Source organism: Carya illinoinensis, chromosome 3, assembly GCF_018687715.1.
Source record: "Carya illinoinensis cultivar Pawnee chromosome 3, C.illinoinensisPawnee_v1, whole genome shotgun sequence".
Taxonomy (NCBI): Eukaryota; Viridiplantae; Streptophyta; class Magnoliopsida; order Fagales; family Juglandaceae; genus Carya; species Carya illinoinensis.
In genome coordinates, this window is record NC_056754.1 from 14,670,001 (window position 1) to 14,696,906 (window position 26,906).

General features: G+C 36.7%; 4 protein-coding genes and 1 long non-coding RNA gene across 10 annotated transcripts in view; 2 read left to right on the forward strand and 3 right to left on the reverse strand.

Annotated features, from left to right (window-relative positions):
• Window positions 1-6,686, reverse strand: part of LOC122303422 — a 30,482-nt gene extending 23,796 nt beyond the window's left edge. For 2 of the 3 annotated variants that reach the window (XM_043115204.1, XM_043115202.1), the window contains exons 1-2: window positions 4,883-6,686; window positions 407-464 (exon numbers count right to left, since the gene is read on the reverse strand). The gene's annotated coding sequence lies outside the window, so the exon portion shown is untranslated. The remainder of the gene's footprint in view (window positions 1-406; window positions 465-4,882) is intronic. The other variant, XM_043115203.1, reaches the window with a different exon arrangement.
• A 1,631-nt stretch (window positions 6,687-8,317) lies between these two features.
• On the forward strand, window positions 8,318-13,949 carry LOC122303423 (serine/threonine-protein kinase ATG1t). Of its 3 annotated transcripts, none has more exons than XR_006240669.1 (8): window positions 8,319-8,623; window positions 10,827-10,944; window positions 11,053-11,111; window positions 12,040-12,104; window positions 12,228-12,321; window positions 12,393-12,456; window positions 13,185-13,296; window positions 13,417-13,949. XR_006240669.1 is itself a non-coding variant. In XM_043115206.1 (8 exons), exons 1-8 carry the CDS (start codon window positions 8,360-8,362, stop codon window positions 13,482-13,484), a joined length of 861 nt encoding a protein of 286 aa, XP_042971140.1. In that variant the 5' UTR covers window positions 8,321-8,359; the 3' UTR covers window positions 13,485-13,949. The 3 variants fall into 3 exon arrangements, 2 of the variants coding, with proteins under 2 accessions (XP_042971141.1, XP_042971140.1); XM_043115206.1 differs by having other exon boundaries at window positions 8,321-8,623; window positions 12,393-12,473; XM_043115207.1 differs by lacking the exon at window positions 13,417-13,949 and having other exon boundaries at window positions 8,318-8,623; window positions 12,393-12,481; window positions 13,119-13,253.
• Window positions 13,950-20,604: 6,655 nt separating this feature from the next.
• Window positions 20,605-21,563, reverse strand: LOC122305563 (S-locus-specific glycoprotein S13-like). Its single transcript, XM_043118158.1, has one exon. The coding sequence runs from the start codon at window positions 21,220-21,222 to the stop codon at window positions 20,659-20,661; it is 564 nt and encodes a 187-aa protein (XP_042974092.1). The 5' UTR covers window positions 21,223-21,563; the 3' UTR covers window positions 20,605-20,658.
• A 299-nt stretch (window positions 21,564-21,862) lies between these two features.
• On the reverse strand, window positions 21,863-26,906 carry LOC122303424 (G-type lectin S-receptor-like serine/threonine-protein kinase LECRK2). 2 transcript variants are annotated; one of them, XM_043115209.1, is made up of 3 exons: window positions 26,459-26,906; window positions 25,271-26,294; window positions 21,863-22,757 (listed from the first exon to the last, which is right to left on the reverse strand). In XM_043115209.1, exons 1-3 carry the CDS (start codon window positions 26,594-26,596, stop codon window positions 21,952-21,954), a joined length of 1,968 nt encoding a protein of 655 aa, XP_042971143.1. In that variant the 5' UTR covers window positions 26,597-26,906; the 3' UTR covers window positions 21,863-21,951. The 2 variants fall into 2 exon arrangements, with proteins under 2 accessions (XP_042971143.1, XP_042971142.1); XM_043115208.1 differs by having other exon boundaries at window positions 25,271-26,905.
• On the forward strand, window positions 24,366-24,571 carry LOC122303425. Its single transcript, XR_006240670.1, has 2 exons — window positions 24,366-24,454; window positions 24,535-24,571. It is a non-coding gene; the product is annotated as an uncharacterized LOC122303425 (long non-coding RNA).

The following is a 26,906-nucleotide window of genomic DNA, read 5'->3' on the forward strand; positions in this document are numbered from 1 at the left end:
TGAAAAATGGCTTTTATATGGTCCCACGGCGGAAAACCTAAAATCTGTCAAAATACGATGTTCGCTCGAGCGGGGTGTCGAGCGTGCGTCGAGCGTTCGACTCTGCCTGATTTCGCTCGAGCGGCCAATGTCTCTGCTCGAGCGATCTTCGTTTTTCAGCAACCCGCTCGAGCTCCCTGTCGAGCGGCAGTTGAGCGTTTGAATCTGCCTGAATTCGCTCGAGCGGCCAAAAGCCTCCGCTCGAACGAACTTGTAAAATCTGCAATATGAAATTTTGCAAGTCATCAATTTTCAACCAATGCAAGCAGCTATTCGCTTAAAAACCATATTGTCTCTCTTCTCTCTATAATAAAAAAATACATTGATTATGCAAGAAACAATATATGAGTTATGGTTTATATGATACCGTATTGAGTGCATGCAATCACTTGAGATGCAAGCAGGTTGGATAGATCATCGCATGCCTAGCAAAGAGAAAACAAATTGGAATAGGCAACATCTTAAAGCAGTCAAACAAGATTTCTAAACAAGGAATGTTTGACATAGATATGATCATATTCAATTGCAGCTGATGCATTTATTTACACACGTGAAAAATGGCCTTTTGCAGTGATCAAGGTCCAGTTAGTTATTGGGAAAAAGATAGAATGTTACATCCACGTTTTTTGGCATGTATGGACCAAGTATGAATTAATAACTGTGTTTTATCGGACCATTATCTTGATAACTAACTTACAGAATATAAGTTCAAAGAAAGGTCCAGTGAAATTTACAAGAAAAATGACCTGTTTCAGCCAAAAATAGGTCCCCAAGAAATAAATAATTAAAACTAACACAGACCACAGAACCAAATACACAAAAAGGTAAATGTACAAGAGGTAAATAGCAAGAAAGATAGGGCTTTCAGACATGCAACATCTTAGCTAGCATTAGGAAATAACAAGTTTTTTTGCCCAATTTCATATTTATATACTGAAATTTTTGGCTAGACTGAATGCACATGATTGACCAACAACTCCAAAAACTGCACCAGCTAACACATGCACGACTATATATTATACATAACACATTCAACCCTAGCTAGCTAGCAGCTGTTTTCACTATATTGATCCAATAGCTGTATATTATTTAAAGTACTTCACCAAGCCCCAGTGTCAATCTGATCTATTCCAATTCATACTAATAATTAGTAGTACTATCTGGTGAAGCTTACATGCAATACAATTAGATATATATATATATAATATCTAATAAACTTAATTAAATGAAGATATAAAATGCAGAGAACATGTGGTTGCAACCAGAGCCTATATAATTGCACTTATATCAAAGACTCAGACCAAATAATCTGTGAAATACAATCAATAAAAGAATTCCACCAAATTATCAAGTCTTCTAGATGCCGGGAATCATGTCTTACCAATGTGTGAATAGCTTCATTAACCATAAGTCCATTATGCTGGATGATACATTCAGATGTTGTTCTTATCATGTTCTTAACCTCATAAACAAGATTGCATAGTAAAGACATATATACCAGCTGCAAGTATCTCATTAACCATAAGTAGTGAATCATTTTACGCAATGAGTTCATTCTCCAGTTGTTGAGGGAAACAGACTTGCAGACCTCTTAATATAGTAAGCAATTCCACTTCTATAGGGATGGTTCACCTCAATCATATGATTGCAGAATGTTATTGACTTAGCAATTTTAATTTCTTAATCATATTTAGATGCGAGGCTCACTGGAAATATGTGGTACAAAAAAGCAAAATGCAAAACTAGAACCAAGATACCCAAAAAATATAGAAACTAGAAGCAGGACTAACGCTGCAATTAAAATTGTTTAAAATCATCTCACATTATAGATAGAATAAATAAACATAATTAAAATATTAGGACTACTGCGATGATAAGTAGTCCTAATACTTTTTGCATATTTAAGCCATAAGACATTGGTGTATTGAACACAGTTGTTGAGATTGTTATAATGAAGTGATGGTTTCCAGGTTAGTCACATGGCCAAACATGTCTTTTGACATCAAAACTGGAAAATTTCAGAATGGGGATGGTATTCTTAATGAAATTTAGATGGTTCTGCTCTTAAGATGTTAAGGATTCCTAATTGGCTTTAGGAGGAAAAACAAAAGCCTGGAGATAGCACTTGTGGTATATACTTCAGTGATATATTTAAATGGAGTATCTATCCTTTGGCAAATAAAATGTTCCTTTTATTTAATCTAGTATTTTTCTCTCAGAAATTTAATGAGGGCATCTGAAATCTCAAGATTCAACTTTGTCCAACCAGAACGCAATTATACTTCTTGTGTGATACAGAATTTATATGTTAAGCATTTTTTGCCATTAATTGGCATTTTTTTTCTTTTGTATACGACCCATGAAATGGACTATGCCTTGCCTTATTAAATAAGTTGTAGATTACTTGTAGGAAGAAGTATATGGGAAACACAATTACATAAAGCCGGAGTTGATAAATGAATCTGAATCCCACGAAGAACAAATGGATAAGCTCTAATTAGGTATTTCTTACAAAGGTATCTCAAATGCTAGATGAATTTACCTTACTTCTTACTGTAGGAAGGACAAAACTTACCTTACTAAAAGACTCATACAACATGTGAAGCAGCCACAGCTTCGGTATCCTTCTGTTTATCTTTATTTGTACCCAAAATTCAGACGAATAAATACAAAGGGGATCAAACTAAAACATATTACCAAAAGCTGAGTACAAAGAACCCGCCTTGTGAGTGAGCAATAAAGGGGCCATGTTAAGTTCAGACCCCCCCCCCCCCCCCCCCCCCAAGTATCCTAAAAATTTCTTATACCTTCAAGGTAATTTAAGGAAAGGAAACTAATTCTTGCACGTTCAAACTCTGTTAACTCCTTGTTATGCCCTTTATAAATCATAGACAATAACCAATAATAACCACTTGAATTATTTGCAGTCCTAGGGTGTGCAAGCACCACTCACTCCCTTTGAAAAAAGTGGCTAAACCTAGGTTCCATAAGAATAAAATAATTTTTTTAATGGTGGTCCTCCTTGAATTTTTTCAAAGGGAGTGGGCGGAGTTTGCACACTCTAGGACTATATCTTGCATTACTAAATGACATATACCCTTCACATGAGTGAAAAAATATATTCCATAGATTACAAATAAAGTAAAAGTGTAATTTCCAGATTAAGCACAATATAAATGTTATACTTAATCAAAGGGAAAGATATTTCATAATGAGTCAGCATATACATTCTAATTGTTTCAGCACTTCTAAACATCATAATGTTCCATATGGTCCAAGTGCAGCTGGTCATGGGTACCAAAGTTACGGCCGAATCGAGTTGGAAAACAACAAAAACATGTGGTTGGATGAGAAAATTCAAATTCCAATCTAATTTTATAATTGGACATTCAACGGTCTTATGCACACGTTTGTTCTGGTCTTTTTTCAGTACGAGGATAGTGGGGAAAAAGGTCCAATTATGTGGAGGTTGCAAGCAACATTATTGGGTGAGTTTCAAGGCAGCAATATAGTAACTTACCCATACAATTTCCATATGGTTGTCAAAAGCTATTCAGCTAGTAGAGGATGGGCCTGTAGAGGACATGAATGCAACTACTTATGACCATAGATGTAATCCTCAAGCCCAAATAAAGGGCAGGTTGATATATATAATGAATCAAAGTTATAAGTGGCCAATTTTTTTGGCTGATGAAAGAATAAAGTAATTACAAAGTTTCCTCTAAAAAAATTTTATTACTTTTAATTTTTGGCATAATAAGGTGTATTATGGTAGATACTGTTGTATGCTATTAAAAATATATATCAAATTGAAAATATGCATACATGTATGAGAAAAGTTAAGGAGGAGGAGGAGGAGGAGCAGGAGAAGAAGCAGAAGTGATTCAATTGCAGAAAGATTCAATCAAATTCAAAACTGTAAGGATAATGTGAGGGTAAAAACTGTAAGGAAATATAACAAAAAGGATGTAAGGATAATGTAAACTTTGCCAACAATCCAATAAAAGAGATCAGAGAATAGTGTTCAAACTTGCATAATATTACACTTATTGTTGGAGATATGGTTTATATGAAAAGCTTGAATATAAAAACTTATTTGACAATTTTGCATATGATCAAAAAGCAGTTAGCTATATTTTTAAATGAAAATATACCTTAACATACAAATTTAAATGTATTTAGTTTATTTCTTTTGGGAAGATAATAATATGTGATGTTTCCAACGTCATACTACGCACAGAAAATATATGATCAAGCAAACACGTCATGCTAAATATCGTTGCCATGCACATGAGATGCGTATGGCCTTTTCTTTCCTGGGTAAAAGCTATTGGTGGACTTGTCTTGCAACAAACTAGGGATAATTAAACTGGCTTCTCACTATTAATTATAAGTTAAAATGCAAAAACGTGGGATTGCATATTTCCATGGAAATAACGTCAGTATGTAGGTCTATACACCATTCAACAACTAGCTTACACTGCAATGACGTTGTCTTATAACAATTATTGTTATGAGAAAGCAGGTTGGTGTGATAGATCTATAAACCAAAACAAAAGCTAATTTTTGTTGAACCATCATTCACATTAACTATCTAATGAATAAGATCCTCAACGAGGAAACAGTTAGAACTACATTTAAATAACTTATGTACCCAGCCATATATATATATATATATATATAGACACACACACACACACACACATATATATATATATATAAGTAATAGCAAATACACAATAAATACTTCAAACAAAACTACCAGCAAAGACTCATCAAGTTGGACCAGATCATTAATACTTCAAGTCAAGAGGTTGAGATCTGTCTAAATATTGAAACTCACCGAATATTAAAGCCAGTACTCAAAAAGAAATATTTGTCGTACAAGCTGAAATCCAATTTTTCTTCATGATCATCGCCTTCCCTGATAAATGGTGCAATATCCCCTGCAGGAAAAAAATTCTAATGAAGCTGAAAAGATGGTGACAAATGAAGGAAACAGTAAAAAATAATACTGCGAAGCCTTGTTATTTCAACCACATATGTGGTCCTTGTAATTATGCTACTCTAAAGTAGTCAGGCTCAGTTCTAGAGAGAGAGAGAGAGAGAGAGAGAGAGGGAGAGGGAGGTGGTCAGGCTCAACTCTAGCTAGGGAGGGAGAGAGCGATGGCTTGAGATGAGTGGGGATCAAGGACGGCATGTATAAATGGAAAGAAAATTCAAGAAAAAAAATGGAAATATAGTTGAGGTAAAGAGGGCTTTCAAGTGTGGATGGGACTATTGCCATTTTGAAAAAAATTAGATGAGATGGGATTAGTAGCTCGGGCACTTAAAGATTGGCTAGGTTTTGGAGAAGGTCTATGTATATGGCAGTGGCAAGTACAAGCACAAGCACAAGCAAGTCTTTCTTGACAATGTGACATTCAGAATGTGAGAGAGATATATTCACAAAGAAAATTTAAACAGATAAGCACGCATGGAGGAACCCAACGACATTCTCACATAGAGAGAGAGAGAGAGAGAGAGAGAGAGAGAGAGAGAGAGAGAGAGAGAGAGAGAGAGAGAGAGGATTTCTTCCTTTTGATTACAAGGGACGTTTAATTAGAAGTCCAGTCAAAGGGTGCATTACCTGAGAAATGCAGGCTCACAGTGCATTCCCCCTGGAGGGGTGAAATAATTGTCCTCGATCTCTCATCATGTTTAGACACAGCTACGTGTAGGTTAATAAATCCTTTGTAAAATCATATATGCAAACATGAATTGTCCAATGAAAAAGTCACAAACTTTTAGCAAACATATATTACCGTGACACACTTCCCACTCGATCTCCCCCTAAAACACACACACAAATACAATGTGGATATGATTATTTATTGTTTCTATCTTCTAGAATTATTTGCAACAATTTAGGGACATAAGCTAGCTATAGGAAGTCTGTAATCTGTTACTGACATATCCAGTGTAACCACATGAGTATCCCCGCTCTCTATCACTTTTATGATATGGTAAATATGTAAAATAAAATAGATGTTTGGTTTCTAAAAGGAAAAAAAACACACGGCTGCAAAAGCAATCTTTTTTCTTTCATGCCTAACTGCATTCACTCTGAAAAAAGAGTAAAAACCGCATTTTACTCTTTTTGATATACACAAAATCTGGCCTTTTGTAGGCTATTCACAACCTAACTTCATATTGCATAATTAGAGGTGTAATTAGGGGATAGGCAGCAAATACAAACTATTACCCAACCATTATGAACATACTAAACCAATTTCTACACGTTGCCAAAATGTAGAAGAACTAGTAAAAAATCGTGAAAGAAAATTGCTGCTTTCAGATGCAAATATCTAGCAAAAGGTCTACAAAGAAAAAGCTCCCATTTTTCTAAAGCAACGAGCTCGGATGAAGGGGGAGAGAGAGAGCAATGAGTAGAATCAATACCTGTGGTGCCGAAAGGTATACCCAAGTAACTGGTTCGACAATGTAAACTACCGATTCAAACAGAAATCGGTGTCCCAAATCACTCCGACAGAAATCAGACACACACAGAGTGGGATGGGGAGGAAACGGGAACCATAGCTGCCGCGGAAGGGAAATGAAGTGGTGCACGTTCTAGGGTCCCATTGTCGTAGTCGACGATGGAGCTAGCTAGATTCCAGCCGTGTGTATTTCTGTTAATCGATCACCTGGGCACTGAAGGTAGGAGAAATAGGCAAGAGAACAGAAGTGGAGATGGTACTCGCGCGATAACAGACTGATTTCGGGGGAAAAATAAAAAGGTTAGTGGGATTTGGCGCCCAGAGCCTATTGCAACGATATTACTCTGCTGCAACAAGTTCTTAATTCTTCCAAGGCATTTTTTCGCTGCTATAGATTATTATTTCGTTGCAAAATAATTAATGAAGCGCCCCGCTTCATTAAACCGTATGTCGATGTGAAAAGTTTGCAAGGGAAAATATTTCGCTGCTAAAGTAAATCTATTGCAGCGACATTAATTGCAACAAAATAAAAAACGCTGCAAAAGAACTAATTCCTTGTAGTGGTGTTTCGGTGAAACTTTTGCTGGGAGATTGCATGCCGCATGGTGAACATTGGGGCTGGGTTGCGATGGTGGGTTTCGCACCAAGAGGAAGGCTGCTGTGGGGTTGCACCAAGGAGAGTGGTTTTTACAGCAGTGTGGTTGACAATTTTAGGTAGGATTGATAGTGGGGTCGTAACATGGTGGTTTAGAAAGGGGGCACTACGATCGCATGGGTGGCAGTGGCGTCAGTTCCAAGTGGAAAAACTCTATCGTGGCAGTGGGTGGCGGCAGCTACGGGGAGGAGTTGCTTGAAAGGGCACCATGCATGGAAGGAAAGCTAAAATGGAGGTATGCGACGTATAAACTTGGTGAACGTTTGGGACTGGGGGGACTATTGACTAATGCGGTATTAATGCCAAGTGTGAAGTGAAAACTTGGCTTTTATATAATTAAAAAGATTAGAGCATGGGCTCATTCATCAGATATAATCTATATTCCGATTTTTTTGGCATATGATCATGTAGCCATTCCTGATATGAATTTGGCATGAAGTTATTAGTTATAACAGTACTTTTGATCTTCCCAATTATATGTTAGACATGAGATATAAGGAGGCTCACAAATGTTTTGGCTGCCGGTGGTAAGAACAAAAAGTTTCTTCTATCAAATGCATCGAAATTGATTTTGATTGCAAACGAAGATCGATAAGAACAAAAGATTAAATTCCTTTTGTTTTGATTGAACATAGATGGAGCACAATCAACAAAAGATAATGCTAGTTGATGTCTCTGCAGCATTACTTCGCTCATGTAACCTTTCAATTCGATGGTAATGATATCTTGCCAAAATTCTTATAGAAATGAAATAATATTTTCAATTTAATATTGGAAATACTAACAACTTCCAAAGAAAAAATTAAAAAGAAAAAGAAAAGAAATGGGCATTTTTTGTTGCAACTAAAGTATCAAACTATATAAATGCTTAATACTTGTTAAATTATCATTTATTTCAAAAAATATAATTAAAAAAAAATACAGTTTTAATAATTTAATTAATAAAAAAATTATCATTACTTATTTATTTTTATTTTTTTCCGAAGGAAAGCTCGTGGACTTCATCTAGCATTTGGTCTCCTTTAAAAATAGCACCCAATCAACAAACTCCACCTAGACAGAGAAGCATCTGTCTATGTGCCAAGTGTACTAAAAAGCTCGGCTAAATTAAGAATTTAAATATATACAATTATAAAGAAAATATACATTTAATTTACAAACTTTGCCATTGCTTGATGAGCTCCGAATGCAGATCGAGACCGTAACTCGACCCGATCACTTCAAAGTTCCCGTTACGGTGGGAGACTATGTTCTGAAATCAAAGCTCGGAGAGGGTTCGTTCTCCATAGTGTGGAAAGCGGAGCACAAGTTGAGCGGCCAAGAGGTGGCGTTAAAGCAGGTCTATCCGTCGAGGCTGAACCGCCAACTCAGGAACTGCTTCGACTGTGAGCTTAACTTCTTGTCCTCTGTTAACCATCCCAACATCGTCCGCCTTTTCGACGTTTTTCGGGTTCGTGATATCATTCTCTTTCTTTGCTCTTGTCGCCCATCTTTTTATTCAGTGATTTTGTTGAATATGGGCCTTTCGTAGGTGTTTACGGGTTCTTGGCCCTATTTGTGTGATCTTGGTTGCTATTAGCCACGACCCAGTTCATCAATTTTAATCTTCTTATGGTTTTTTTTGCACATAGCATTCTGCATATGTTGATAAAGAGGCAGGATTTCTTTTAGGGGAAACTATGAAATTTAGCTACAATTGAAATTAAAAGCATTTATTTCTCATATAATCTATCCCTCAGTTCCTAGAAAAATTAGTAACTTCCAAAAGGAACTTGTCAAGTCTTCAGTCGATTCGCGTAGGCGCTTGCTGAGTCATGATCAATTACCCAAGGCCGTCCGCAATACCTTGTAGGTGCTTGGTAGGTTTTCAAGCGTGAGAATTAGTTCCCTTTAGCTTGTCGAAGTTCTATATCGTTCATCTAGGTTTTAGCTTCTAGGTTGGGAGCTAATAAATTGGAAGCACGGAATTTTGGTTCCGGGAATGCTACCTAGAAACATGGTGATTTATTTGCAACCAATTTCTTAGGTGAATTGATTGCTGATCTGGTTGCAAGCAGGAGGCTAGTCCCAAAAAAACAATAGCAGATTTATCAGAAGGAAGGCATGCTGTCAGGTGTTGCCATGTAGATTTTATATCCTAATGAGGGTTTTTTTAATGGATATATCTTAATGAGAGATAAAAGTGCTAACTTAGCATTATCACTAAGTGTGAGTATTAAGCTTGGATATTTTATGAAATTTAAAGACAAAGGACCTGTTGAAAAGAAGCTTTAAATTGTGAATGTGGAAGAACATATTCAAGGAGCTGCATGGTTCTTGATATTTTGAAGATTAAAGAAGGCTAAAGATGGTTTACAACAAATACTTTAGATGAATATGCAACGGCATCCATTGCACGGTAAAAACAGACTTGTCATGCTGCTGACTGGTGTTTAATGGCTAACTATCTTTCCCCAGTTCTCTTTGTTTGTCATGCTATTGCAAATTATCTCAAATTCCAAGATTTGCATTAACATATTGAAAAAGAAGCAAGGATTTTTCAATTTATTTATAAGTTGGGGTAATGGTTCCACATCCATAAGAAAAGAGGAATGAATTTTAGCCGAAGACTTTGTATAGGTCCTATCAAGAGTGTTATGTCCTCAGCCCAAGTTGTGGTCTAGGCCCAAGTTGCTCTTAATTTATGGAATAGTTTTGGTGTCTTCTTGAACAGAGAGATATGTAGCTCGTGTTGAAGACCCCGTGCATGAGTTGAGAGTTTGTTTATTGTTTCAATGTGAGAGCACAGGTAAGTCTATTTGGAGCTTGAGTTGGGTCCGTAGGAATTGGGATTAGTTTTTGTCTATGGCTGGTTTGTGCCTTTTTCTAAACCATACTTAAAATAAGATTTTTATTTTTTTTTATTTTTTATCAGTACCAAAACCTCATGATACCATAACAAGTGTGTGGATTTGATTTGCAGTAGAAGGTAAGGGGTTCGTGTCCAAGGAAAATTGTGAGATCCATTTCTTGTTGGGGTAGTCACCTATTGTACTGCCTGCTACAGAATGCCAAACAAATTTTCTTCCAATGAATGGATAATTCTTATTTCTACAAGAATTTTTTCCCTTTATCTGACTACACATGTTTGGATTTCTCCATTCAATTACCTTTTCTAATTTACTCCTCTAACTCATCTGTCTCTCTCTCTCTCTCTCTGGAGATTGGTCTTCTTTGAATTACCGTTTAAGATCCAATAAATTAAAATAATCTGTTCAATTCACATCAATATTTTTAGAACTAAATTGAATATTTTCTACTCTAGATAATTTGGCACACCCGCAGCATTCTGGAATGAATGCAAGTGAGTTGCTTACTACTGAGACAGTTCTTTAAAAATTACTTGTCAGCTACAGTTCCTTTAAAAAAAAACTAGTTTAATTAATGACATTCAAGGTTTTTGTGATGATTGAGAAGCTCCGCAGTGCAATTACAGAATTGAAGAGAATAAACCAATGCCCTCTGAGGGAATCTCTGGTGGTTGTATTAAGAATCTTAATGTGGGTAATTTATAATTTTGCCCATTCAAATTATACATAAGCAAACATTTGCATCTTAAAACAGAGAAAAGAAAAGAAAATAATTCCTATATGCTACCCTGTTGTCATCCCCAGGCTGAAGGTTGTATATTCCTGGTCCTGGAATTTTGTGCTGGTGGAAGTCTGGCTTCATATCTTCAACACCGTGGGAGAGTTCAAGAACAGTTAGTGAGAGGATTTATGCAGCAGCTTGGTAGCTCCTCCTTTGCTTTTCTTTCCAATATTCAGGCTTCTTAGTTGCTGCTATTACTCCCATGGTTTGCATCAAATCGACATAATGCACTTATCCTCTTTGATGCAGGAGCTGCTATGGAAATTCTGAACTCACACCACATCATTCACAGGGATTTGAAACCAGAGGTAAAAGAATTTTTCATAGGCTATGTGACTTCTGTCTAATTAGTAACATCCGGTATGAAAATTATTTACATCATGCCATTCAACGCTATAGATCGTGGTGTCCCCATCAACCGAAAAGAAAAGATGACACGATGTTCATTCCCTTAAAGAGAATAAAATTAAGGGCTCCCAACCCCTAGGGGTTGGCTCAAGTGGGAAAGGCCTTGGACTTGGGGGTATGCTTCCCCTATGTCTAAGGTTCAAATCCCCTTGGGTGCAAACAATCTTTATGGGCCATTGGACTGGGAGATTTTCCCCTTGAATTTCTCGAGATGCACTTGCGGGAAACTTCTTGTCGAGGGCTTGTGCACTGCCGGGATTAGTTGAAATGCCTATTCCTGGACACCCGGTGCCAATAAAAAAAAACATTAAGGGCTCCCCATGCCTACATGAAACATGCTTTGGTTGGTCATTGGTTGGACTTGAGAGGCAAAAGCTGTGTAATTAAACATGACAATCTGCTTGCCAAAAAAAAAAAGAAAAAATTGTAAACATGAGATTGTAATTCTCTGAAGGATCTTTCTTGGTAGACATCATCAATGGGTTCCACTGGGCAACGCTATGATACTAATAGACTTCCAATACTCTGGCTACTTATTAAACTTTTAGATCTTTTACATGTTGCTCGGGGAGAAATTCTAGTTTTTGTATTATCCTTTCCAAGTTAAAAGGTTATAAATTTTGCTAGTCATGTATATGTATATTCTGACGTCTTGATGGTTTTTGGACAAAAAGAAAGGAACAAATCTTGCTAAAATTGACTAATATTTTAGTCCTTATTAGTAGTTGCAGAGGCAAATCTGTACAAACAACTCATATTTTTTGTGTGCAATATCATGAGATCAGAGTTCCTTTTAATTTGCTTATCATGGTCATTCTATTGGCACAGAATATTCTTCTCTCTGTTCCAGAGGATGATGCTGTCCTAAAGATATCTGATTTTGGATTTTCTAGGTAAAAACTAGCAGAAGGGCACTAATACAGGTTGCCATTATTTATACCTTTCTTGGTAACAAACTTTGTTGAACTTCGGTTTAAGAAATTCCTGGCATTATTTTTTGTCCTTGTTGAGGACAGATATGTACATCCAAGTGATTATGCAGAGACAGTTTGTGGAACTGCATTATACATGGCTCCGGAAGTTCTTCAATTCCAAAGATATGACGAAAAGGTAATATCTTAGCTAAATCTCATCCTTTTATTCTAAATTAGGAATAACTTAGATATTGGGCTTGACTACAGGTTGACATGTGGAGTCTTGGTGCAATTCTTTTCGAGCTCCTGAATGGCTATCCTCCTTTTCATGGTAGGACTAATGTTCAGGTACTGCTGTGACCTATAGTGGCGGAGCCAAGAATTTATTTTAGGAGGGGCCAAATAAAATTTGAACAATATGTATAAAATATTTTTTATTCTACTTTTATATAATTTTTTTTATGATATATAATAATCTGATAAGAAGATATACAATAAAAATAAAATAATTTTAATACAACTTATGTATTAAAAAAGTATTTGATATGTCAAGAATAATATATCATTGAAATAATATAACGACATTCATACAAATATATTAAATAAAAGAAATACAGAGTCTAAAATTATAATTTGCGTTCTTTTAAACAAATAAAATCATCAAGTATTGAATTTAAATCATAATTCTTAACTATTTCTCTTTTAATATAGACAATGGAAAAATATTAGAAATATTACTTGTTATAGTTAAAATTTTGTTTAATTTTATATATAAAAAAATATTTTTTATTTTATATGAGATGTGTTTTATTTATTTCATTTTTATATCATATTAAATTTTATGGAGGGGTCAAAATAATTTTTAGAGGAGGGGCAATATATGATAAATTCATATTATTTTATTAAATCAAAAAAATTAACATATAAATTTTTTTTTTCCAAATTTTTGGGGGGGCCATGACCCCTCCCTGCCCCAACGTGGCTCCGCCACTGGTGACCTAGTTTTGGTCCTTCAGATGTGCCAGCTCCAATCACCATTAAAACTTCTGTTTTCCTCAGCTGCTACAGAACATCAAGTCGTGTAAGCGTCTTCCATTTTCTCAGTTGATCCTTCCGGCTTTGGATCCAGACTGTGTTGATATGTGTTCAAGGCTGCTGTCTATAAATCCAGGTTTTGCATATTGCCTCAACTGAAAATATATTTATGTTACTCCTCCTCCCAAAAGAATTATATCTTGTGCTATTGCATCGTCTTTTAGACTTGCACTTACAGATTCATGTGATGTTTCAGCGGATCGCCTCTCTTTCAACGAATTTTATCGGCATATTTTTTTGAGTAGAAAAGGAGTGGCAACTTAAAATGCATGGGAACTCCTAGGCTGAAGGATTTACCTTGCCAGAGACTGCGTGAGAGTGAAGCACATTGTCAAAACCCATTGAAATGAAGTGTCAACTACTTGCATACCTTTCCAATGCCCCGGCTTTAATTTTTGTCTCATCTTCTTGACATTGCGAGCAGTCTACACTGCAACCAAGAATAATCCCTGATCATTCTCTGCTGCTCTTGCCTGCATACTAAGTCAAGCTATGAGCCTGGCTTTCTTCTTCGTTTCTTGAAGGGGTGTGTTATGGTTGCATACCAGCAGCTATATAGATCAAGAAGGAAGTCCCTTAGTCTGGAATATGAACAAGAAATTTGAATATTGGATGTAAAAATATAATTGAATCGGTCTTGGACATTGTCCTGTCCGATACGATGATTAATCCTTTTGTTTTCACTATATTCTATCTGCCATATGAAGGAACGATTACCTTGAAGTTTTATTCGTTGCACGTAGGTCATATATCTTGTTTGCCAGTACGTTACGGTTGACCTGGAGATACTTTCGTTGCAGAGAAAACGTTCATTTTTTTAGCCACTGTTAACTGGTTCGAAGTTTGCTCTGCTCAACGTTTCTTTCTTCTTTTTCCTCGGATGATAAAACATTTTTCACTGCAATTTACCGAGATTGGCTTTTATGAATTTTCTGGCTTCTAATTCGTGTAATAAGCCTGTTTAGATGAACTAGAAGTTTGGCCATCACTTTTAACGGTTTGTCGGTGAGGGGAAAACGATTGAGTTGCAGTTACTTTTGAAGAATCGTCTTTCAGTCACATCGGCATTTTTATCTAGGTCCTCGGCACCAAGTCTGATTTGGTGAGAGGGCTGGGATGTTCATGTTCTTTCAAGCATGCCAGTTCTTCTCTAAGGCCTCGGGTTCATGAGTTACTAATTTTACCAAAGATTTAGATGATGTGCGCTAAGAGATTGAGCAAATGAAGGTAAGACAGTAACAGTTGGAGAATCTCCTATCCCAATAGTCAAAGCTGAAGATGTGGTTGCAATAGTAGTAGAGAGAGCAACAGGAAGGAATATGCCTTAAAGTGCAAGAACAAATACAGAGAGAGACGATAGTCTAGATGGAACGTTTAATGTCATGCAACATGATTGAAGTCATCGAAGAAAAAGGAAGAAATCAAATTTAACCTATGTATAAAAAAATTTTCATATATTTTTTTTATTTAATCTAAGTTTAAAACAATTTTCATCTGTTTTCACGTCTAAAATAATTTTCATATATTGTCCATTATTTATGCACGATACAATTTAGATAATTAGTATGATATTTAATGTTATGTATTTTTTTTTTTTAAATTCTGATTGGATTTGCATTTGAATGTAAACTTCGAATGTGACCATCATATTCGAAAAGACGGTTACAAGAAAGCAGAACCCTTTAACAGCATCCGCATTCCATTCTGCAAAAGTTTAAATTCTTCAAATTTTGAAAAAAAGTTTAGAGATTTCATCTCAAATCACTCTCCGTTGCCATAGAAAATCCTCAAATATAGGGATCTATTATTTATCCCCGAAGCATTATTTTTAGTTTATAAATTCTTTGTAGTTAAGTTTATAAAGAGAGGTGAGAGAAAAAAGTAATAAAGAAAGAATAAAGAAATATTATTTTAGTAGAATAGAGAAAAAATGAGAAATGAGATGTAGGAGGTTTTTTAAAGATGAGTAAAATTTAAAAAAAAAAAATTAAAAAAAATGTGATTTTTAATTAAATTATAGAGAATTTTATGGAAAAGCAAATGTGAATGCTCTAATGGGTATACGAAAAGACAGAACTAATTTAAAAACATATAATGAAGCTACTTGGCTCTCTAGGGTCCTATACGATGAAAAGTTCGAGATTTATTTAGATTTTAAATTGTTTTTCCTCTATTGCGTTCTCTAAGAATCTGACGTTAAAAAGTGGTTGCTGGAGGTAAATGATATTACAGAACTGGAAAAAAGAAGTTCATGAGAGATACGAGGGCGAGGGGAGGGTTTTCGACGGGGTGCGTTCGGTGAGAGAGAGACGAGCGTGTGAGGGATGTGACTCTGAGAGAGAGACAAGGGTGGCAGAGAGATTTGGCTTCGGTGCTGTGCGGACGCATGATGGGTTTGACGGGTGGTCTATGTGGTAAGAGTACATTGGAGGCTGATCTCAATTGTTTAATGGATGTACCGGTTAAAAGTTATTCTCTTTAGTCAAACAACTTGATCTTGGCGAATATGGTCTACCTTAGTATGTAGGCACGCTTCAAAACCTCCAGTTTCTTACTGAGGGCTCGGAGAACGGTCCACGGGAAAGGGAGAATCAAGAAAGGGAGTTGCTTTTTGTGAGAAAGGGAGAAAGTGAGTTCTGAGCCCCCTGCCATGCCTGCAGCCAGTTGTCTTTCAATGAACAATAAGGAAAAAGGGATGAGAAAACTTCAATGGAGGTATGTTGTGTGGGTTTGGAATCAGTGTATACTCTCATTAATACTCTACCGAGGCCTAAGTAACATGCTTAACAGTACACTCATCATGGATGGTGATCCGTTAATTGCTTAGGAAGTTTTTGAAAAACGCGTGGTGAATAGAAAAAAATATTAAATAATATGTTAAATATGAGATCTAGTATGAAAAAAAAAAAAAACCATGAGAGACTGGCTCTGATGCCAAACAGCTTTGCTACATACAGTCGCCACATGCAGTTGGCGTGCAGTCGACTGTACGGAATGAATAAAAAAAATTATAAAAATTTTTTTTTATATTCAAGGGGACTTACATGAATTATAAAAAGTTATAAAAATAATTTTTTTTTTTTCATGTAGGTTCCGTATTAATTTTTTTTTTTACAGCCGACTGCACGCCGATTGCATCTCCCGACTGTAAAAAGTATTTCTCGATGCCAAAATGCTAACAACAACTTATGCAATCAATTGGTAACCAAAGGGACATAATTAACATATAAAGAACCGTACAGTGAAACAACAGCTCTCCGAATACAAACCACTTGGAAGTATGGCGATTTCGTGGGCTCAAATGCCGGAGAATGACCGAATATCGTGATGGGTCGCCCGGTACTAATTATGAAAGGAAGGTTTGAGAATTGCTTGATGGTAGGATTGCAAATGCACTAGTAAGTACGATGACTTCGGTCTTGTAGAAAATAAAAAATAAAATATGTAGGAAAAGAAGATGGTGTTATAAAATCATGAAAATAGAGAAAGAAATTCAATGATAGAAAGAGAACTCAGAGAGGTTAAGAGAGAATGAGAGGAGATTCTTGATCTGTATATCAAACTTATCAATTTTTTAAAGAATTCAACGATATATATAGGCGTACAAAGGGGACTATGCTAGCTCACTATGCTAGCACTATGCACTATGCATTTGACGACTAGATAAATGTGGTCATACAATTCAAGATAGTTTATAACACTTCCCCTTTGGATGACCATATTTAAAGAATATGCCTCGTTAAAACCTTACCAAGGAAAAACCCTGTGGGAAAAAACCAATGGCGAAGGAAAAAGAGTACAGTATTCATATGTATCGCCAAGTGTTTTAGGATTGCCTCATTAAAACCTTGCAAAGGAAAACCCAGTGGGATAAAACCTTAGCGAAGGAAAAAGAGTACAATCAGCACAAGTCTTCAAGACATTACTTCCCCTGAAAAGTGCATGATAACAGGTCTTCAAACCTCCGCATTCCAATATTCTGCATAATCTTCTTAAATGTTGCAGTTGGTAATGCTTTAGTGAATAAATCTGCCAGATTTTTTACTTGACCGTACCTTCTTGATATCAATTTCAATTTTTCTCATGAATTGCAATGATCTTCTTGTGTGTATCTGAAAGATAACTCGCATTTATACATCCAACTAACTCTGGACTTGATCCATGTTGATAAAATAATCACAACTGGATCTTTCTGCTGATCACTACTCTTCTGGAGTTGTACTCTTCTGGAGTTCTTGTAAATAACACAGTTAGTGGAGAATTCATCAACATTAAACCGCTAACCTCATTTTTAATAAAAACGGTGGCCAGCCTTTTGAGATCAGACAAGCACCGCAGATTTTCAACTCCTCTGTAGGTGTCAGGCGTGCTGTTAGGTGCTGCAGCTGTCAGGCGCCTCAGCTGTCAGGCGTGCTGTCGGGCGCCGCAGAGCTATGAAGCTATATTTCGTCTCTTTTCTCTTGCTTCACGAGAGATGTTGTATCATAATTTTTCTCTATAAAAGAGATATTCAGCTCATCTTCATTCACATCTCATCTTCTTCACTTTTCTATAATCATACTGCATTTTTACTCTGCAATCTCTTTCTGCATTTTTACTCTGCAATGGCTCAGCGATCTTCTCATGGCCAATATATGAGGTACTCTGCACCTTGTTCATCAGCTGTTCCTGCTTCTACCACAGGTACTATCATGCAATATAATGATCTGACTCGTAGGGCAGATAATGAAGCTATCTATGAGCTTGTGAGTCTCGGTACCCGATACTCATCATCCATTGTCGCATTTTCTCAGCGACTGCAATCCAGAACTTGTGGAGTTGACGATCTCCACGAGAATATTGCTATACTTCAACGACTTCTTCTGGAGTCCAACATGAAGATAGAATCAATAAAGCAAGAGAATAGGAATTTAAAATCCTTGCTTAAATCTTCTTTTCGATTGCCCACCGCTTTAGATGGGGATGCCATGCAGATTCTTGAAGAACAAGAGCATTTGAAGAATGAGGCAAAGTGCCTTAAATTTCTGTAATTCTTGTTTCAAGATAATAAAATAATATTTCACAAATATTCATATTTGTGTTTCTATCTTTTGGTAAATGTTCTGTGTGCTTTATTTCTTCTTTAATAATGCACATTTCATATCAAACCCATAATATGAATCTGAAGTACTAATTGTATTAAAAGATGGCATTTCATGACTAATAACATCATCCATCTTCCCCTTGAAGCCGCAAGGGTTTCAGATTTATATTTCAAATATGTGCAGTTTTTATGAGCTCTTCTGGAGTTTCAATGACATTTAAATCATATATATAAACTGCAATAATAGCTTGTTTTCATTTGCGTTTGGATTGCTTTAGATCATATAAGGATCTTTGAAACTTGATAGAATACATATTTCTAGATGTATTCATATTAGAAGTTTCAGACATTTTCTATCCTTCAGGGATTTTCATATATATATATATCATGATCCAATGATCCATATAAATATGCAGTTAATCATGCATATCCAAACTCTCGGTAACTTTCAAGCTAATAAAAATCTCAATATGATTTCAACCACTTTAAAAACATATCAATATTGTTTCTTCGAGAAACTAACTTGTGATCTCTATATCACATTTTCATATTAAAAGCTTCAGGCTTTTTATATCATGTATATAAATATCCACTGATATTTAACAAAAATCACCTCTTTAGGTATTTGGACTTCAAGTCAATATTTATCACATTTTACTTAGTGATATCAATTCTGCATATCAATTCTGCAGGAATTGAGAAACTGACTCGTGATTTATATATCACATTTTTATTTCCTTTCTATAAATACCCACTGACATTCAACAAGCATCACCTCTTTAGGTGTTTGGACTATAAGTCCCGATGCATCATATTTTACTAGTGAATCAATTCTGCAGGAATTGTTTCTTTCAAATTTGGCCAATATTTTACGTCGTATTCTTCGACGATTCTTGATTCACTTTCATCATTACTTCTGGTAATGTCAATAGCCATCTCATATGGAAATACGTTGTTGACAACGATTTTATTTCTATTCATAATTTCTCCATTATTCATGAAATGTAACGAGATCTCGTTATTTTTAGGTACCTGTCCCTCTTCAAGGGAAGACATTTTCATGAAAAACCTTTTCAGGAGGCACTCTTCAAGAGTTTATATAGGAGAATTTTATACAGAGAATTTGGATGGACTTTATTGCTTGTTTTGTGGGTATGGCCTCTTCAGGAGCACCAAATTATTTGTGCCTTTCTCTTTTGAGATACTCTATCTTTTGTATCGATAAGTCTCACATGCCTTTATACATGTTTTTAGACTGCTGAATTTCTTAATTGTCCTACAGGGACTTCAATCCTCGCTGGGATTTTAGCAGCTAGAATATGAGACATTTTTATCTTATTGCATCCAAAATTTAATTATCATCTGAACTTCTGGTTCACATATGATAATCAAGATAACGTCGAATAATTTCATCTTATTTGCTTCAAGCAAATTTTTATTTCCACTTCTGGTGGTAAGACTTTATAGTAAAAGAATCTTCTGGTTCTTTTATGGAAGTCCATATGAAAATCATTCGACTTATCATAATTGATTTTCGATGATCAAGATAACCATAAATGATACAAATATTTTGAATCATATCATTTTTTGATGCATCATAATATTTGATTCAATAATTTTATAATATCATCTCAAAGAGAAAGCTTATAGCTTTTCCAATACGATCTTCTGACTCGAAAAAATATTCATTATCACGTCCAATCTCTTAGTTTATTAAACGCATCATTCTTTTCACTTCAGGGAATAGAATGATATAAATTCATTATCATTCACTTCAGGAAATGATGTAAATCTAGTAAGACGTGATTAATGATTCTTATCAAAAACTCATTATTTTGCCCAGTTTCTGAAAAACCAGATTTAAATTTAGAATATATTGTGAACGTTTGCATTTCATATTGCAGGAGCATACTCGATATTGCTACTTCAGGAACATATTCGAGACGTTCATTTAAATATATATTCTTTTTACAATTTCAATTATGCAACTTCAGGTACATAAATCATAATGAGTTTTTGGTACACGTATCACTCATTTAAATTATGAGGTACTCAATAAAATTATTGATTTAGAGCGATCCTTCAGGGATGCTCCATTTCCATTCTAAGATAAATTATATCATCAATAATTCATAACAAGTACAAAAAGAATAAATAAAACTTGTATCTAAACTATGTGAATAAAATTATTCACATATATAATTGATATGTAAATTATGAAAATTTTAATTCACCAATATTTACTTTAAAGATTTCAAATGATATATTGAAAAACTTACTTGAAATAGAAGATTACTATCTTCAGTATCATCTGAACCTCATGTTCGTCCATTACAAAGCTGAATTTGAGACCGTTCAAAGGCGCCATTTCCGGTACTTTGGTTCTTGATTTTTGAGCAAGAAAATTTCCAGAAATCCATGGACATCTAACTTGAATGAGTAGTCTCCCGTTGAAGGGTCCTCCGAGCTCTTCCAAGAAGTCAGGTTCCAGTCGAAACGAGAGTCGAAGTTCGACCCCATCTTCATATCCGGTAACAAAGTGTCTGTAGGATAATCGAAGCTCTGCCATAGATGCTTTTCGGGGTCGATTTCGCTTGTTTCTCGGACCACAAGATTTCCTGAATCTAAAAGCTGTACAACTGGATTAACAACTTCCTGGGTTTGCTTGGACGACCAAAGTACGCTCCCAACACCGTCGACGACAACGATGTTTCCACGGTCACTGATCTTGAAGGTGCCGGAGGATGAGTTTGAAAGTGGGTTGTCTTTGTTTGCAACCCAAACAACTGTTTTAACAGGGATTTTCTTGTACCATATTCCCAGGTACCACTTTGAGTTGCCTGGATCGAAGAATCCCAGCTCAAAAAACTTGGCCGGGGGAGACAAGGGTCTGTTCATTTGTGAGTGATTGAGTTGCATTTAGGGAGCCCAGAGTGAGAGAGATGACTACTTTGGGGAAGAAAGTGAGGCATAAAATGGTAAAAAAATGGATCAGCTTGGCGATATCTTTCATAGTTCACTCGGAGGGTTCTCTTCTCTCTGAAACTGAGAGCGTTTGATTTTGGGGGAGATTTCGTTTTCTTCTATGTTGGTAGCCGAGTGCACGAGAACATTGGTAGCCGCCTCACTATAGGTTCGACTGAGGAGATCCTTCTCGAACGTCCTAGAGTTCCTGGTAGCAAACCAGAAGAACCAAAAGCTTTGGCAGCGTGGATTTCAGAGTCGGCTAGAGAGAGAAGAGAGATCAAGAGAAAAATGGAGAGTAATCGTGCTGATAACGTGTTATAAAATCATGAAAATAGAGAAAGAAATTCAATGATAGAAAGAGAACTCAGAGAGGTTAAGAGAGAATGAGAGGAGATTCTTGATCTGTATATCAAACTTATCAATTTCTTAAAGAATTCAACGATATATATAGGCGTACAAAGGGGATTATGCTAGCTCACTATGCTAGCACTATGCACTATGCATTTGATGACTAGATAAATGTGGTCATACAATTCAAGATAGTTTATAACAGATGGAGAATAAAATAGGAATTGTTTTTTCTAGCAAGAGAATAGAAAAAGTTGAGAGACTGAAAGTAATTTTATGCATACAATAGATTGATTACAACAAGCTTTATAAATTAGCAGAAAGAAAATAATTTCATGGAACGTCAACGTCGGAAACAACTGGAGATGGTGGGACTGGAATATCCATCGTCCCTTCCAACATCAAGATCACATTCTTCATTGATGGACGCAAAGCTGGATCTTCTTGAATGCACCATAACCCCACCTTCACCATTCTTTCCAGTGTTTTGAAGTCAACATTTTCATCTTCCACAAGCTTATCCAACTCTCCAGCCACAAAGCGATTATACACCCAACTAGATAGAACTATCTCATCTGCTATTGGGGCGTTTAGTTCTATACTTCTTCTACAACATACAATCTCCAAAAGCACGACCCCAAAACTGTATATGTCTGATTTTACTGAAATCAAGGCATTCTTTTGCCATTCGGGTGCAAAGTAGGAAAACTCGGTTGCCCGTTCACCCCAAATTGTTTTTCTTGACAACTGATTTGGCAGCAATAGCTTTGCCAACCCAAAATCAGATATCTTTGCCGTCCATGTATCGTCCATGAGTATGTTCTGCGGCTTTATATTACAGTGGATGATGTAGACTCCACACTCTTCATGCAGATAGAGGATTCCTCTGGCAACATCAAGTGCAATTTTTACTCTCTGTTTCCATACGGGATGTATCGCAGCCTTGAAGAGAAGATCTGCAAGTGAGCCATTGCTCATGAATTCATAAACAAGAAGCTTCCTAGAGCCCTCAATACAAAAACCAAGCAATCGAACCAAGTTTCTGTGATGAGTTCGTGCAATTGCAGCCATTTCAGCTTGAAATTCCCTTTGACCTTCTTCCGCAATTTTCTCGACTCTTTTAACAGCAATAGTTTTGTAGGGGTGGCAATATGTGACACGACCCGTTAACCCAACACGAACACGACACGTTAAAAGCGGGTTAGGGTTTAGCCTTAACGGGTTCGGGTCAAAACGGGTTGACCCGTTAAGACACGATTGCTTAACGGGTCACTAACGGGTCAACCCGTTATGACCCGTTAAGAAATTTGAATTTACCTTTATACCCTTATATCTAAAATTCAAAAAACCCTAAAATTTTCTAACCCACGCCGCCCCCCACTTCACTCTTCAGTTTTTTTTTTTCAGAAAGTGTTCTCACTCTCAATTCTTCCTTTTCTTCTCAGTTCTCACGCCCCTCTTTGACTTCAACCCAGAAATCCGTCGCCCATGGCGTCGCCAGGCCCACACCCCTTCGCCCACGGCTCATGAGTTTCTCTGTCTCAGACTCACAATGGCCCAAACCGTCGTATTCCTCCTCACACAAGCATAGATCTACGACGTCCCAGCCTATAGGCCATCGGTCTCCCCCTCTCCTCTTCTTCTAGAGATTCGTGGCTTAGCCTCTTCATCGGTAAGCATTCTCTTCCCCAAGGCGCTCTTCCTGTTGAGTTGGCTTTTGGTTTTTTTTTTTTTTTTTCTTTGTTTTGCAGTTTTCACTCGAAAGGGAAGTCAGTTTCTTTTTCTGGTTTTATTTGTTTGTGCATGATTTTCTTTCTTCCTTGATCTTGGAAATGCAAAGTTTTATTTCTTCTTGTTCAAATATATTGGCATTTGTATCTAGTTTATCCAAATTACAGTTCAAGCTCTGAGGGAGGAAAAAGAAATAATGTTTCTGGGTATGATTTTTCTGCGTGTTGGTTAGTTTGTAAATGTTGATGGAATTGTAGTATTGTAACAAGGAACTGATGAAATGTAAAAGGAAGTCTCTGTGATGAAAAGAAAGTAATGCAGTGAAGGTGTTTGATGAAAACCTTCAAAGAGTCATACGGTTCATACCCTTTGCTCACCTCCCTCTCATATACACAGCTTCCCTATAACTAACTATAGAAAATCAAGGTGCATGAACTATCGTAGATATCCTTATGATCAGGTGCCAAATATACTTATGATCATTTCCCTCAAACATTAGAACAGAAGGGCAATTGCATGTTGGGGTTGGTCACATGAATGTCTATTTTCTATTTTATTATTCCTTGCTTCCTTTCAATTTTCTGTTGGATATCCTGGGCTGATATTGTCAAAGATTTGAGAGTGAGAGCTTTTTATTTAATAAAAAGAAGTTACATACCCTCCTAGCATTTGTGTTTTCCTTTTTATGGTGAAGGATTATTTTAGTTTGATGGCCAAAATTCTATACTTTCCAGAATTTTGTCTCCAGCTTAATGTCAGTGTAATTCTCAACCTTCCTATAGGTATTTATCAGCTTTAATTTCTCAATCTTTCATGAATGGTGTCGAACATAAAACTTGAAGAATTTCCAATATTCAATTATTTCTTGGAAATCCAGTCTTGACTAAAACTTGTCACTTGTTCTGCTGAGAGGTGGTGCGCTGCTGTATATATAGACTTGATTGAAGAAAAGATGAGACCCTTATTTTTTGTTATATTATATTTGGCACAAAGGAGTACCGCGAATAATCACTGCAATTGTCATGAGAATTGACTTGCTGGGAGTCAATGAGCTCCATTTCTGAGACGTTTTCTTTTGCGTCTAAACTTCAATTCCTTTTTTGAGGTACTTCCTTGCCGATGTTTTCTTTTACTTATAACATGTGGCTTATAACTTTGCTGACAATATTGTTTCTCTCTTAACAGGCAACTGCAAGAGGTGTTTTGAATGTTGTAAGACCACGTCCAGCACTTCTTGTTCTAGATCAACAACAACACCAATTCACTCGTCAAGTTTGATTTTGCTGATTGCCAAATACAAGATGACTGCCATGTGAGCCTTGGGGAATCCATTCGCAGTTGTATTTTGAAGATCAACAAGGGCAAAGAGGATGCTTCAAATTGTTGATTTGTTTAGTTCCGTGTTTTCATCATGTTTGAGATTGTATCATTAATATGTTTATAATGTGTGTTTTGTTTATTATATTTGGGATGTAATTTTAATATTATTACAATGTGTGTGGATTCTGTGGAATATGGATCATATTTGTGTATTGTATTTGGTAATTAGTACTAATTATTAGGATTTTAATGTTGGTATTTTTATTATTTGGATTTTAATTTTAGACTTCTTGTTAGTTTATCAATCAGATTAAACATGTCACTAATGGGTTGAAACGGGTCGTGTCGTGTTAATTTATTTTTGTTAGCGGGTCATATCGGGTCGTGTCGTATCGTGTCAATTTAATTTATATTCGCTAACGGGTCATATCGTGTCGTGTCGTGTTAACCCGTTATCTTAACGTGTCGTGTTCGTGTTGGAGATTTTGACACGAAATCCTTAACGGGTCGTGTTCGTGTTGACCCATTAACTGTAATGTGCATGCCTCGACACGACACGAACACGACCCGTTGACACGATTTGCCACCCCTATAGTTTTGTCACCTCCAGATATAGTCCCTTTATAAACAGCCCCAAAAGAGCCCCTGCCTAACTCATCCTTGAAGCCACCAGTTGCTTTCTCAAGCTCATCGTATGAAAACGATCGCAGAGTAAAGTCGTCACTCAACCCTAAATTTGCATTTTCTGACAACCTCTTATACCTCCTAACTTGATGCTTGTATCTCAAGAAACTATAGACAGCAAAGATGAAACACAAGCACGAAATGAAACCCAAACATGTAGCAAGAATCAAAACCAGGCCACTCTTGCCATCGGTCACTACTCGTACGTTTGGATCTGATGGACCTGGAAGGTCGGTAAGGATCTTTCTCGCGATTACCTTGAAGAAGGCCTTCTGGGCGGATTTGTCTTTATCTACTCTACCGTATCTAAGTGGGAGCTTAAATTTGGAGCAAATGTTATTTCTAAACAATACGGCCCCACAATTACAATCCTTCGAGCAGGAGTTGCTACAATCTTCCTCCATCGCTGCTACCACCGAGTAACTGTAATCGCCCCACCACATATTCTCCAAACCAACCATTCCATACAGCACCATGGAATCTTCACTGCGTATGCAATCATCGTCAGTGAAGTTCCGGTAGCAGCCCAGGAACTTACTGCCGGGGTTAACGAAATCAAATCCAGGATAGCAGGTACAGTCAGTTTTGTTGGCCGTGACTGAGCAGTAACTATTGAGTCCACAGAAGCCTTTGACTTGACATTGGTTGGGAAGGCTGGACCATTCCATGAACATACTTGAGTTATTATCTCTATCAAAGTGGTGAGCATACAATCTAACGATCCCATCTGCATCAAGTGTTAATCGGTGGATAATGCTTCCATTATTATTATGAGGATATGAGCTACTTGCCAGAACTTTTTCGGCGTGAAGGATTGCTAGAACACCTTGAGGACTAAGCGCGAGCAGATCCCCCACCCCACTATTTGTCCTACTAGACCAATATGCGTCGTCTGGTTGATTTGAGCTGTTAACAGGGTAGGCAACAAGGTTTCCGTCACCCTGCATATTAAGAGAAAATCGTCCACTCGATTGGTCTAATTCAGACACACTCGAAACCAAACTTTTGCCCATAGACAGATTCTGACCTCCTAATATGGTGTCAGTTGGAAAATCAAAAGTTTCCCAAATAATAGAAGAATCATTCTTATAAAGCACAAAATTACCGGAATCAAGCATAGCAGCTGAAGCTGCGGGTTCAGACGCATCAGAAATGGTTTTTTCAACATCGGCCTCAGTACGAAGCTGTAACGTACCACTTTTAGTAAACTTGAGTGTAGCATCTGCGGAGACAGGTGGGTCATCTCGATTTGCAGTCCAAATGATTGTCTTTTCGGTTTGATGAATCAGCCATATTCCGATTGTAAAAAGATCGCCTTGGGGATAGAAACCGAATGCAAAACGGCCGGAAGGTGAGAGCCATGAAGTACGGTTTAAGCTGGGGGAAAGTGAAGAACCCGGTATGACAACGGACTCATTTCTTTGGGCATATGCAACGAGAGAAAGTAGGAAAACAAGCAGCGAGTATAGAACTGGCTTAGAAGCCATGAGATGAAGAGTAAGAGACATGAGGCCAGACAATTGAGGCCAATGAGTACATTAGTTTATAAGACA